This window comes from Mirounga angustirostris, unplaced genomic scaffold (assembly GCF_029215605.1).
Source record: "Mirounga angustirostris isolate CCGP_5_RB_7025 unplaced genomic scaffold, mMirAng1.0.hap1 SCAF_10, whole genome shotgun sequence".
In the NCBI taxonomy this organism is placed as follows: domain Eukaryota; kingdom Metazoa; phylum Chordata; class Mammalia; order Carnivora; family Phocidae; genus Mirounga; species Mirounga angustirostris.
The window spans coordinates 21,321,771-21,335,858 of NW_026991718.1; the positions used below are offsets into that span (position 1 = coordinate 21,321,771).

The 14,088-nt window shown below is 53.0% G+C and overlaps 1 protein-coding gene across 2 annotated transcripts; it reads left to right on the forward strand.

Annotated features, from left to right (window-relative positions):
• Positions 1 to 2,196: 2,196 nt before the first annotated feature.
• Positions 2,197 to 10,582, forward strand: TMEM214 (transmembrane protein 214). Of its 2 annotated transcripts, none has more exons than XM_045884243.3 (17): positions 2,197 to 2,388; positions 3,258 to 3,457; positions 4,029 to 4,179; positions 4,475 to 4,609; positions 4,865 to 4,947; positions 5,376 to 5,481; positions 5,594 to 5,675; positions 5,972 to 6,073; positions 6,437 to 6,578; positions 7,178 to 7,269; positions 7,542 to 7,590; positions 7,786 to 7,899; positions 8,071 to 8,188; positions 8,696 to 8,792; positions 8,981 to 9,149; positions 9,291 to 9,436; positions 9,636 to 10,582. In XM_045884243.3, the coding sequence occupies exons 1-17, from the start codon at positions 2,244 to 2,246 to the stop codon at positions 9,760 to 9,762; spliced, it is 2,058 nt and encodes a 685-aa protein (XP_045740199.1). In that variant the 5' UTR covers positions 2,197 to 2,243; the 3' UTR covers positions 9,763 to 10,582. The 2 variants fall into 2 exon arrangements, with proteins under 2 accessions (XP_045740199.1, XP_045740200.1); XM_045884244.3 differs by having other exon boundaries at positions 9,556 to 9,692.
• Positions 10,583 to 14,088: the final 3,506 nt, after the last annotated feature.

A 14,088-nucleotide genomic window follows, 5' to 3' on the forward strand; every position in this document is an offset into this window, starting at 1 on the left:
GTTGTTTTAATCCACTAAGTTCATGACGATTTGTTACAGCAGCGATAGAAAGCTAACGCAGTAGTTCAAACTGTGCTTCTGTGGGCTCACCCTTCTTCTTGCCCCCACACTAGACACCTGCCTGTCCTCCTTGACCCCACATCTTTTGATTCTTCCCTCAAAGCCCATGTGGGTGGGTACCTGCCCCAGCCCACGTCCGTGGCTAGTGTCTATGGCTGCTCTGAGAACACCCAGAGTTCAGGGGTATAAAGCCACTGCCTCTTCCGCCTCTTCCCAGTACCCTCATACTAAGTGTGTCTTTCTCGAGGAACACTAAAGATGATGAACCGTAATCTTCTGTTTACACATGTGTCTCTCACACAGGCTTCAAGTTCCTCCCAAGCAAGCGAGGCGAATCCTCCCGCTCCGCCTAGCACCTGGCGCCTAGCACAGTGCCAGGTGCTTACTTAGAGAAGGTGCTTAGGAAATGCTACAGGAAAAATAAATGACTCCTAACCCCTAGATGCCAAGGTACAACCAAGGACCGGCCAGACCAATCCAAGGAAACACAGCAAAGAAAGTCCCTCCCACCCTCTTAAATGTCTCCACCATGGAGCAGACCCCTTCTTTGCCTCTATGGAAAGCTCGTTCTGTTTCTCTTCAGAAAACAATGCCTCCTCTGTGGCCATACACGTGACACAGAAGGGTTGAGCGAAGGGGATATTGTTGTTAGACTCTGAGTAGAGCTAAACAAATGATCTGAAAAATGAATTGAATCATGATCAGTTCAATTATGGTGCTTCGCAAAAGCACTCTATCTCAGAGCGACCTGAGGCAAAGTCAGCCACAGTCAGACCAGAAGGGAATGGAGGACAGGCAGGAGGCCGCAAGAGCTGGTCACCTCCCATCCCCTGCCTTCCCCCTACCCCACCCCCACCCCCTCCTTCACATATCCCCATTTACCTTTCCAAAACAGTGGCTCATGCCACTTTCTCACCGGTCTCCCAGTCCAAATTCAGCAGACCACAGCATATGGGCTCTGATCCCTTCCCAACATTCTTCACTTCCCAAATCCCATTAAGCACCACCACACTGAACTACTTCCAGTTTCCCAGCTTTGCTCTGTCGTGTCCCACCCCTAGGCCATCGCTTAAGTCAGGAAATCCATACAACTGGACTGTTCTCCCCACCTGTCCTGATCCCCAACCAGTAAAAATTCTCCCCTTCCCCATCTCAAATGCCACCTCTTTCAGGAAGCCTTTTCTAATCTCCTTCCTAAGGAACTCATCACTCCTCAGTTCATCTGTAGGAATTTGGACTCTATTAGTTCTTACTATAAGGGCTTGCCTGTCTTGCACCTCAGTATGGCAGCTATGATCTCATCCTCAGATATATGAGCATACATGAAATAACACATTTCCTTAATTGTAATAAACTACTTTCATTTCTCCTTCCCTCATCCTCCTCTGCTGGAATGTTTAAATGCTTTAAACATGGTACTACAAGCATGGTGGAAGGCCCTCCAGGGATAGTGAATGTCAGCACTAACCTGTTGGAGTGGTTCCTCAGGTCCGGGGGTCTTGATTATTCCATGCCACATCTGGGACTTGGGACTGCCTCTTGCCGTGGAAATCAGAGCCATTCTTTCCCATTACGTGGAAGGGGAAACAGCCCTGGCTGTCCCAGAACCCCAGACTTCTCTCTCCTATCAGAAGGGGTCTCCACTCTCCATTTCCTGCCCTCCAAACACTGCCCCTTCCCTCAAGCTCCGCCCTCTTCCTTGTTCTTCTGGATTTTTATAGCCCAATAACTCAAAAAGTTTAACCACTAGCAACAAAGAAGCTAGCACTTTCCTAGAAGGACGAAAGCATTTAATCTTCAAACCCTCCCCGGAGGAAAGGAGAACTTTCCGTTCCATCTTTCCAGCACCACTAGAAAGGAAAGAAAACCCAAAACAGTTAAATTTCCGAGTCACTCAAGGCAGTGGCCTTCACACAGTAGGCGCTCAAGTAAGATTTTCTGAATGCAATAGCCTCTCATCTCAACATCTTTGCCTGGATGTTTTTTGCTAGGAAGGAACCCCGAGCCCCTACCCGATCCCTCGCTAAGGATAACCCAACGAAAACGAAAGACTACAAGTCCCAGGCTGCCTTGCGGTCGGCGCCGCGCGCCGCGAGGCCCTGCGAGGAGACGTGGCACAGCACGGCGCGTCCGCGCCGGACCGGAAAGCCAGGGGAGGTGGCAGTGGCGGGAGGGTCGGAGCCATGGCAGCCAAGGCGGCTGGTGGGGGGCGCTGGGAGGTGGTGAAGAAGGGGCGGCGGCCCGGGGCTGGCGGCAATGGTAGAAGCGGCGGAGGGGACCGCCGGGCTCTCGGGGAGGCGAACGGTGTGTGGAAATACGACCTGACCCGTGAGTACCCACCCGGCCGGCCACCCGCGCCGCCGCCCGGCCCCGGGCCTGCCCCTCCGGCGAGGTAGCAGCCACCCGAGCCCCTGGGCTCTCCTGCCCATCGGCACCCCCCGGTCAGCTACCGCGCATTGCCTCTTGAGCCTCGCAAGAGGTAGACCGCGCTGGGAGGGAGCTGTCCTCGCCTCGCAGATGAGTAAACTGAGGCCCAGTGGAGTTAGATGCCTTTCCCGGGATCACATGTCAGAGGGGGACCAGGACTGCGGTCTGCGCACACGCTCTGCCAGCTGTTCCCGGCCCTAGCCTGGCCTCCCTGGGCAGGTGTCTGAGAGCTGGGGAGAGGCATCCTTCATTGTACACGGTGCCGCCTCCTTGAGTAACCAGCAGTGTTGCGGGACGGGGGCGGACCGTCGGGAGGCTTCAACCTCGACACCCACCGAGCATTGTAAGTGGTGCCTGTCTCCCCAAAGTCTCCTGGAGGAGTGGAGAAAGCTTGCCACTTGTTGATTAGAGAGTTGTCACACTGGAACCCAGATGGAAAAGACCTGACCTCCGGGACTGGTAGCCACTCACCAAGGAAGCCAGCCCTTTGTATCCGATTCCTCCACTAGTTCCCACATACTCTGGTTTATCTAATAAAGAAATACCTCATCTCTGTGAAAGAGCCTGGGAACCCAAGAGCTGCCATGACTGAAAGAAGCAGGAGGGCTCCCCACCCTGCTCCTTAAGCATGACAGCAAGAAGGGGTTTTGATTCAGGTTCCTCGCTGAAGATGAATTAGGTGACGATGTGGGGGAAGGGACCACTGTTCCTGTGAGGCCCTCATGACTCAAGGGCCCTCATGACCTTTTGTCTGCCTGTCATTACCCCAGCTCCAATCCAGACGACAAGCACCCTTTACGAGCGGGGCTTTGAGAGAATCCTGAAGCGGCAGAATAAGGAGCAAGTTCCACCCCCTTCTGTGGAGCCTAAGAAACCAGGGAACAAGAAGCAGACTAAGAAGGTGACAACCATCACCAGCCAAAACCAGAAGCAGGGTCGCTTCCGCAGCCTGGAAGAGGCACTGAAAGCTGTGAGTGTACCTAGACTTGAGGTGGGGAGACAACAGGGACATGACGTGTAGAGAAGATGAAAGGAGCAGGAGGAGGGGAAGGCCACTGGGGGACCTGTGGAATTTGGGACATTATTGATTGGGAGGAGACGTTCAGGAAAGGGCAGAAACCCCAAGGGATAGAATGTTTGCATTTGAGATCGATGAGGAAATAAGTTTATAGGGAAACCTAGATTAGTGCAAGGAGAGCCTTGAAGACTCAGGGATATCGGGGAGGGGGTAGAGAAACGGCTGTGGCTCCTCGCCCCGTGGAAGCAGCAATCTTTCATTTTCCATCTGGTCCCCTCGAACATGTGAAGGGCTTAAGAGTATTGGGCCTTGAGATCAGCAATCCCAGCTGTGCTGTGTTTTCTAAATATCAGAAATATCAGATGCAGCGATACTGTGGCATTCCACATGCTTAACATTGAAAAGCAGGAATCCTTTGTTCTTCTGCCTTCACCTAGTTTAACCATTTTCCCACCTCTACCCTGTTTACCTCTACTCACTCAACTCACCACGGCGGGGCGGGGGGGGCCTGTGTCCCTGGCAGCTGGACATAGCAGCTCTGCAGAAGGAACTGGACAAGAGCCAGAGCGTGTTCTCTGGGAACCCATCCGTGTGGTTGAAGGACCTGGCCAGCTATCTCAACTACAAGCTCCAAGCGCCTCTAAGTGAACCCACACTAAGCCAGCATACTCACGGTTAGTTCTTCCAACTCCCTAAAATTAGACAAGTTCAAGAAAATACTAGAAAGGCTGTGTGTAAGCACATTAGTAACAGAGCCCAGTGCCCCCCACTGTCCTGATTTATGTGCGTGATTCAAGCTGTTCTCAAATCATCACGGCTCTGAGAGTGGGCCTCATGGGGATAGGGAGGCTGCCAGCCTCGTGCAGGGACCTCTGCGTGCATTCACCGTTCTTGGGGAGTGCAGCAGGGCCCTCAGAGCTGGCAGAGGCTTCTGGTCCTAGCATTCATGTGGAGGCCTTTCGGCCCCAGATTATCCCTACAGTCTGGTAAGCCGGGAGCTGCGTGGGATCATCCGAGGGCTGCTGGCCAAGGCAGCGGGGTCTCTGGAGCTCTTTTTTGACCACTGTCTGTTTACGATGCTGCAAGAGCTGGATAAGACACCAGGTGAGCGGGGGCCCCTTGTGAGGGATAGCCCCACCCCATATTGGGAACCTTCTACTCCCTTTTTCCTACTTCCAGATTGGCTGGGTGGTTCTGTTTCCAGCAAAGAAATGTGCTAATCTCAATACTCTTTTGGAAAGAGAGGAAGAAGTTAGGAGTCACTGGCCCTGGGTTCCGGGCTCACAGCTGCTGGAAGGGAGATTTCAGGTTTGGGGTACCAAGTAATATATGTAGGTCTGAGAACACCTGTCTCTCCAGGGGAGTCACTACATGGTTACCGCATCTGTATCCAAGCCGTTCTGCAAGACAAGCCCAAGATTGCCACCATGAACCTGGGCAAGGTGAGCTCAGGTGGTGGTGGGGACACCAGGGGGGCTAGGACCTGGGAGGCTGGGTGAATCTACACCGTTGGACCTAACTAAGGGCTAATGGAAGATGCTGGAAGACCAGTAACAACAGCTAACACTGCTAGTACTTGCTCTGGGTATGCTCTATGTATATATGAGGTAGGTACTGCTGTTATTCCTGTTTATAGATGAGAAGATTGGGCCACAGAGGGGTTCAGTAACTTTCCTAGTTAGCGAACTAGTAAGTGGCAAGGATGGGTGAAGGCCAGAGCCTGGTGCCAGAGCGCACGCTCTGAATCACTACCCTCTGCTACTCCAGCACTGCGTGCTCCGTGGCCTGGCCCTTCTCTCCCTGCCTGGCCTTGGGGGTGCTCCTGATGTTTTGCCCGGTTGCAGCCTGCCTTTCCCACTGGTCTCCTCAGTTCCTGGAACTGCTGAGGTCTCATCAGAGCCGACCAGCAAAGTGTCTGACCATCATGTGGGCCCTGGGTCAAGCAGGTTTTACCAACCTCACTGAAGGACTGAAAGGTAACAAAGAAGTGGGGAAGAGAGAGGGATGGTCTTGGAGGCAGGAAGCTCCTCTTTAACCTCCCCAGTGGATCCAGGCGTGATGCTTCCTCCCTGACCTTTGTCTCCTCAGTGTGGCTAGGGATCATGCTGCCTGTGCTGGGCATCAAGTCTCTGTCTCCCTTCGCCATCGCATACTTGGATCGGCTGCTCCTGTGAGTGATTGGGCCAGGGGTCGGCGGGGGGTGGTGTCAGCCAGGAAGGCCCATGGTGTCCAAAGTAACTGTTTGAGCAAAATGGGGTGCTGTGATCCTGGTGTCCATAGATGTGAGGAAAACCAGGACCAGCTCCTCCCAATCAGAACGTGATGGTGAGGAAGGAAAGGGAGGAAACCATGGAGGGGTAGGGGGTGAGGCTGAGTTCATGCCCATTTTCCTAGATATTGGTCTCAGCTGGGATCACGGCCTGCCTGGTAGTCTCCAGCAAGTCTGTTTTTTCCTTTCCCCCACAGGATGCACCCCAACCTCACCAAAGGCTTTGGCATGATTGGCCCCAAGGACTTCTTCCCACTTCTGGATTTTGCCTACATGCCCAACAACTCCCTGACACCCAGGTAGGACTGCCCTGGGGCACACCTGCTGTGAAGGATCCCAGCAGTGGGTCAGGAGCAGGCAGGATATTTCCTGTCCCTTTTTCTCCAGCCACCCTAAATCTGAGATTCTCAACCTGCAAGTTCAAGCAATCGGTGAACCCCCTAAAATTATATGGACTCTCAAGTGTGATTGGCATATAGGCATTTTCCTGGGGAGGAGATCCATGACTTCCAACAGATTTTCCAAGGAGTCTCTGAGTCTGAAAAGACTCCGAGCCATTATAAGGCCCTTAGCGACACCCCTCCCGCAGGCAGGCAAAGGGACACATCACGTAGCTCCATCTAGAGCCTGTGTCTGGCTCTCCTCCCCACCCCCACCCCCAGCCTGCAGGAGCAGCTATGTCAGCTCTACCCCCGACTGAAGGTGCTGGCATTTGGGGCAAAGCCGGAATCCACCCTGCATACATACTTCCCCTCCTTCCTGTCCAGAGCCACCCCTAGCTGCCCTCCTGAGATGAAGAAAGAGGTGAGGAGGGGCGCCTGGGTGGCTCAGTCGTTAAGCGTCTGCCTTCGGCTCAGGTCATGATCCCAGGGTCCTGGGGTCGAGTCCCACATCGGGCTCCCGGCTCAGCGGGAAGCCTGCTTCTCCCTCTCCCACTCCCCCTGCTTGTGTTCCCTCTCTCGCTGTGGGTCTCTCTCTGTCAAATAAATAAATAAAATCTTTAAAAAAAAAAAAAAGAAAGAGGTGAGAAAATAACAGGAGGCCGCCGCAGAGCTTCCTACCTGCTAACAGCTTCCTACCTTCCTACCCCTGCCTTCGCAGAACTTGTTTCCTGGGCCTCCCCTTAGCTCACTCCTGACAGCCGCCGTTCCCACTCACTCGTGCGCCCCCCTCACAAGGACACGATCAGACGTGGCTGGTCTCTCATGGCCTGCCTCTTGTCGACGAGTGATCGTCAAGCTCAAGCTCTGGCTTGGGAGCCACAGCCTCTCCCTTGTGGACGCTCAGAGATTTCTGGGGTCTGGGCACGATTTCCCCATCCTTCGGGGCGGGTGTGTTGCGTGGCGGCACTCTCCCCCGCCAGCAGCCCCGGGCCCCAGCAGGCTCTCCTGTCCCCTGTGCAGCTCCTGAGCAGCCTGACCGAGTGCCTGACGGTGGACGCCCTCAGCGCCAGTGTCTGGAGGCAGCTGTACCCCAAGCACTTGTCACAGTCCAGGCAGGTGGGGTTGGGGGGCTGCCCACCTCTGATCCATACAGAGAAGCCTTAACCTGTGCTTCCCAGCCTGTCCCTGGCCTAGAAGCAGAAGGGGAACATTTGTCACTGTCCTTCGGGTTTGTGCCTCTCGAATTGGGAACATGGCTGGGGTGGCCTCTAGTAAGCTGCTCACTGTGGGAGGGCAGTGAAGGAGCCAGAGCCTAATGGGGGACCAGAGGATGGGAGGGGCCGAGTGGGCCCCCTGATTGGAAGGGGTTGTGCTTTCCCCGTAGCCTGCTGCTGGAGCACCTGCTCAGGTCCTGGGAGCAGATTCCCAAAAAGGTGAGGAGCTGGGAGGACATGGCAGGCTGAGCCTCGTCTGGGTTCTGGGTTCGTACCCCTCGACTGCTGCCCTCCCTTTTGCTGAGAAGGCACTGTATTCGTGCATTTGGCATGGACAGCAAAGTAGGGTGGAGGCTCAGAGTTCCCTTACGGACTAAATGTTATCCTTTCAACCCAGACTTCCTTATCCTACAGACGCAGAAGTCTTTGCGAGAAACCATCCAGGCCTTCAAGCTGACCAACCAGGAGCTGCTAAGGAAGGGCAGCTGCAGCGGTCAGGACGCCGCCGCCTGCGACATGGCCTGCAAGGTGCCAGCACCCAGCCCTCCCCGAGCCGCACGCTCGCCGACACCGCCGTCCCAGCGCCCCCAGCAGCCCCCGCCGCCACCTCTGCGGTCGTGGGAGGGCTTGATCCTCTCCCTTTGGAGGCAACGATCACCCCCTCCCTGTGACCACCGCTCCCTGCCGCCTCTCTCGTAGGGCCTGTTGCAGCAGGCGCGGGGCTACCGGCTGCCCTGGACACGGCTACTCCTGTTGGTGCTGATCTTTCTCGTCGGCTTCCTGTGCCATGACTTCCAGTCGCACAGCTCTTTCCAGGGTGAGCAAGACTTGGCAGGCAAGGGCGGTAGCGTGAGGGTGAGGCCCGGAGCCAGCTGCAGCACCCACTGGCCCTTTCACGTAGCTTGGCCCTGGTGCTACAGAAGACAGGCTCTTCTGTCCACAACTTCAGATTGCACTGTTGCTTTGCCGTGCAGAAGTGTCTGTGTGTTCATGGTCCTGTTCAAGTGCTGTCTCCTTTTTAACCCCTGAGGAAACTGAGGGTCAGATTTAGCAATTAGCCTAAGGTCACAGCTGGTAAGTAGACGGGCGGACCCTCCAGCCCCAGGCTTCCTGCCGCCTACCTGACTGCCTCCCTCCTGTTCCCCGGGCCCAGCAGGAGAAGTGGGCTCGGCGCCCCAGGCCCGCGTCCCTCCCTCTGGTGCAGATCGCAGCACACGAGTTCTGCTCCATCCCTCACGAGCCCTGCGCTGGGGCCTGTCGTGTGTGTCTCCCCGCTTCCTTGCCCCCCTCACCCCCCAGCTCACCAGAGGCCCCCTTTACTCAGCCTCCCTCTCTGGCCGGTTGCTTCGATCATCTGGGTTCTTGCCTGCTGGCCAGCAAGTGTGTGCCGGGGTCTACTCCTACAGCCTGCGGGGCTACCGGTGAGCTCCTGGGGAGGGGAGAAAGGTGGGAGGGACAGGGCCTGCTCTTCGGGGTGGTGACGGCATCAGTGGGAAATGATGGCAGTTTTCCCTTCCCAAGGCCTCCCCCCCCCCCCCCAGCTGTTCTTGGGGAGCCGAGCCATCTGAGGAAACTCAGCCTTCCTTTCTCCCCCCGTCCTCTCCCACAGCTGGCTAGAGGAGACATTGCCGGCCTGGGGCTCCCACCTGCTGGCTGTGGTGAGGCCCGGTTTGCAGCTGGCCTGGGCCCACACCAGTGCCACCGTCAGCGTTCTTTCTGCCCACTGTGCCTCCCACCTTGCCTGGATTGGTGACAGCCTCACCAGCCTCTTGCAGAGGGTAAGCCAGAGACAGGGAGGTCGGGGAAGGGCTGGTCTCCCCAGGGGCTGGAAGGTGCATCCCCACGTGGAGCGGGTCCTCGGGGCCAGGATGCATTCTCCCGGCACTCTAACCCCTCCGGTCTCTATGCTCCAACTTCAGATCCAGCTCCCTGCTACCCTGATGCAGCTGCTGCAGTCTCTGAGGGAGCTGCTCACGCTTCTTCACCAGAACGTGCTGCTGTCGTGGTGGCGCGTGCTGCTGGAGGCCCTGGCCCGGGCCCAGGAGCACTGCCACGAGGCGTGCAGGTGAGCTCCAGCAGGAGCCCCAGAGCCCATGCCCTCTCCCCCGGGACGAGGCTCTCGCTCGCTCTCTCACCGTGCCCCACCCCACTCCTCGCACATCCCTCGGCCACTCTGGGATGCAGGTTATAGGTCTGAGCTGCGACCCTGTGACTCAACACAGCGCTGCTTCCCCACTCCCACACGTGTTCTGCTTTCCTCCCAGAGGTGAAGTGACCTGGGACTGCGTGAAGACACAGCTCGGTGAGGCTGCCCGCGGGGCCTGGCTCCGCCTGCAGGACGTCACCATGGCTTTCTTGGACTGGGCACTTGCCACGATCTCCCAGCACTAGGTCCTGCCCGCCTCACCCCCGGTGCTGTCTGGGGCGGGCCGTCTGAGACTGCTGGCGGGTAGAGGACAGAGAGGCAGTTCTGCGTAGGCCGCTTTTTTACTTGGTGCCTGAGTTCTGTCTCCTAGGGACTGGCCGGTGGCCTCGGCCCCAGTTCCTCCCTCTTCGGTGGGGACTGAGCCCAGAGATCTCTCAGCCTCCTACCCCTGATCTCACTGAACGTTTGTCTGGCCCTATTGCATGTAGCTCCCAACCTCTGTCCTCGGGCTGCTAAACTCCGTCACCCCCTCTCGTCTCCTGCTCTCCACTTCCTTCCATCTCATTCCCAAAGCCCCAGAGAGCTCATCTCCAGAACGGTGGGATTCCACTGAGTGACAACTGCATTCTTCTGAGGAAGGAATCCTGCTCCTAGACTCTAGTCCCAGTGGAACAAGGAAAGAGGCCTCCGGAAGAACATCGCACCACAGTGGGCGACAACAGCTTCACCTCAGCCCACAGCCTGGGCATGCCTGTCACTGGACGTGAGGGCTGGGCGGAAAGGCCTCTCACCTCCGGATGCCCGACTGCAGTCTTTTGAGGCCTTTCACTGCCCCCTCTGTCACGGTCCTACTTCTTTACTTTCCACTCCCCTTCAGGGCTGGGGGACTGTGCCTCAGGGTTCAGCTGTTCCCCGTTGCCTAGCCCTACACCATCTGTCTGGAGAGCAAAGCCCAAGTAGTTGTGTGCCTCGGGCGTGGTGAACCTTCCAGCAGCCTGTTGAGACAGGAGGCAGCATATGGCTCCTCGGTACACCTACTAGGTGGAATAAAGGACACAGATTTGATTTCCAGCTTTCCTTTCCGCATCCTCATATAGGAATTCCCATAGTTGTGACCAGGACAACAAAATACCGGGCACGCACATGTTCTCCTTTGGCCCCCTGCCTCCTGCGGGTTGTAGCCACTGGCTGCAGTTGAGCTTCTGGCAGGGAAAGTTCACACCCATCATTCTCAACTTTGGCCTATTGAGGATTCCAGACACTCCTTTTGCTCTCCTAATCATCTTGTCTCACTTGTCACTGTGATTCATGTCCCAAGATTTGCCTTGATAGCTTGAGTGTTTTAAGCTGGGAAAAGCAGGGAGAGTGTCCCGGGAGAATTCTTGGTCTGTGATCAGTGGGGTCTTCTTCCTTGCCAAGACCTTAACTTATTAATTGGTTTTATAAGGCAATGAGTGAAAGATTTAGGACTCCCAAGAGACACATGAATCAAGGGTCTATCACCAAAGTCCCTTTTTGTGTTTGACTTGAGACTCTGAGAGCTGAACAGGCTCTCAGCGCTCACCTCAAGTTTCTTTCCTTGAATGTTTCAAATCTAAGCAGTACTGGAGGTACCCTGCCCAGTCCAGCTCCCACAGGCCGGTTCCTGCTTCCGTCCTGCCTGCAAGGAAAACACGATGATAAACAGCTACCACTTTCCCGTTAGCTTGTCACCCTGAGACTCTGCCTCGACTTCTCAGTGGTGAGATGATAAAGTAGCAAATGTAGGAAAATCTTGACACGATGTGAGGTCATGAGTACAATAGCGTCTAACACTCGTATCCCCTTTCCTTGTTAGGACAGAACTGTTACCTCTTGAGAGTTAAGCAGCCCACATTGGGCAGGGCCCTGCTCCCCTAGTGGCAGGTAACCATGATCGCTTTTCCCAGAAAAAAAAAATTCCCACCTGGCAACTAAGGTCTAGGCAGGACTGTCCGAGGGTCCCAAGACCTCATTTCTTCCTCCCCGATCAGAAACAAACAGGTTCAGTTCTTAAGAATAGTGAGTCCTTAGATGGACTCTGAAAAACAAACTGAGGGTTCTAGAGGGGAGGGGGTGGGGGGAATGGGTTAGCCCGGTGATGGGTATTAAAGAGGGCACGTACTGCATGGAGCACTGGCTGTTATGCACAAACAATGAATCATGGAACACTACATCTAAAACTAATGACGTAATATATGGGGATTAACATAAGAATTTTTTTGAAAAAGACCTCAAAAAAAAAAAAAAAGAATAGTGAGTCCTTGTAACTGGCCTGTATTCAAGGCAAACTGAAGAAAGGGCTGGTGTGAATCTGGGTTGACAACAGCACAGGACAAGTAAAATGATGACCCTCTCCCGATGACATTGAATCACCAAGGCTGCTGGACTGCTACAATCCAGCAACTCCAAGAATGTCGCCTGAAGCGTGCACTGATCTCCAGTGTGCATACTGGGTTTACCTTGGTGGGTTCGTTCAATTTCTGACCTAGAATCCTGGGGTTCAACATTTAATCACCTTTGGTTAGCTGGGGTCTCCACAGACTCTCACGGGACACCGACACCTTCCTTGGCTTTATTTTTTAAACACAGTTGTTTGACCCGATACTGGAATTGTCCAGAATTTTTCCTGGGTCAGTGAAGTAGTCCCAACCCTGCCCCTGCTGCCCATTAAAACTAAACCGGACACCCAGACGTTTCACATTTTGCAGACCTGTCAATGCACAGGAATCCGAGTGGAGCCATTGACTAGGAGAGCAGACTCGTGCTGACAGGTGGGCTCTCCCACTGTGACGATTGGTGTTCTTGGAGGAACAGAAGTAACCTGACGCCTCAGAGGGTCACATCTGGACATTGTAACTTTACTTTTCACAGCAGGAGTTCCACAGATAACATGCCAGAAAAGGGGGCTGTTTGAATATGGTTATGTCTTACCAACTTGAGTTATTACCAACTCTCGTATGGGCCTGCAAGTTATAGCACTTTGAAACACTTCTTCCCAAAAGTCTTGAAACACGTATCTGGATTTGAACCCAGTCTACAGCTCCAGTTTTACAGCCAGGCAGCCTGATGGGCGGTCTGCTTACTAGGAACAAATAGCATTGCTGGACTCAGCTGCAGCATTGCCAGTCCATTCTCAAGTGCCATCACCCTTGGGGTGGAGGGTTTCCCACGGAGACGGGCATGTCTGCCCGGCCCTGCCCTATTCCAGAAAGACCCAGTTGACAATTACACAGAAATTTCAATGGTAGTCTGGCCTCTGGTAGTCTTCTCTCTCCTAAAGGACATTGGGTTTAAGTGAACACTTGGACTGATCTGTCCTTTTCTACATACCCTTCATGGTTCTGCTCTCTAAAGGGCTTGAGGGGACGAAGGCTCCGCTTTTCCCTATGGGGTATTCCATTTTACTGGGCAGTTTCATTGCCCCAAACTTGAAGTATAAGAAGAAATTTGGGGACGGGGTGGGGGGAGCTTCCATCATTCAAGGTATGATTGAATACTTATTGAATATTGAATAATCTGCCTATTAATAAAAGCATTGAATTCAGATGCATTGTTGGATGTGCCTTGGTATATATATTTTTTATTGTGTTAGCACACCGGTTATTAATTTTTAATAGACTTTTAGAGTTTTAGGTTCACATCAAAATTGAGCAAAAAGTACATATGCCTTGCCCCCTGAACTCACACAGCCCCCCACTGTCAACATCAGTGAACCTACACTGACACATTGCTATCACCAGGTAGTTTACATGAAACATACTTTGTATGATTTTAGTCTTTTTAAGTTTATTGAGACTTGTTCTGTAGCCTAACATGTGGGCCATCCAGGAGAATATTCCATGTGTGCAGGAAAAGAATGTGTATTTTGCTATTGTTGGGTGGAAGGTTCCGTGCATGTCTGTTAGGTCTAGTTGGTGCATTGATCAAGGCCTCCATTTCCTTACTGAGCTTATCACATACACATCCTTAACGTTAAAGAACTCTTACAAATCAAGAAAAGCCTAAACACAATAAGAAAAATATGGAAAGAAGACAATTCATTTAAAAATGCAAATAAACAATAGACTTAAAGTCCATTTCATTGGCAAAGTGCAAATTTCAAATAAGTTACCACTTCCTTTTGCTAAAGATTTTTAAGTGATAATATACTCAGTAAATGCTGTACTAGAAATCAGTGTAATGTTTCTGGGAAGTAATTTGGTAATATCAAAAGGTTTAAAAGTTCCATACTATTTTACCAAGTAATTCCACTCCTGAAAATATATTCTAGAGACTAGAGAAGAGAAATATGGACAAAGATTTATGTATAAGAACATTAATTGTTGTAGTAGTAGTAGTAGTAATTAAAATTTGGATGTAAACTGTGTCCAATAATAATAAGATGAACATTATGATAAAATTTTTGTAAAACCAAAATGGGAAATGGTTATTTGAATGATGATTTTAAAGAATTTTTAATAACATAGGAAAATTCTTATAATTAATTGAGCTCAATTTGTTGTAATATTGGCTATAATAAAAAACAGAAGAATGTCAGCAAGAAACTGAAA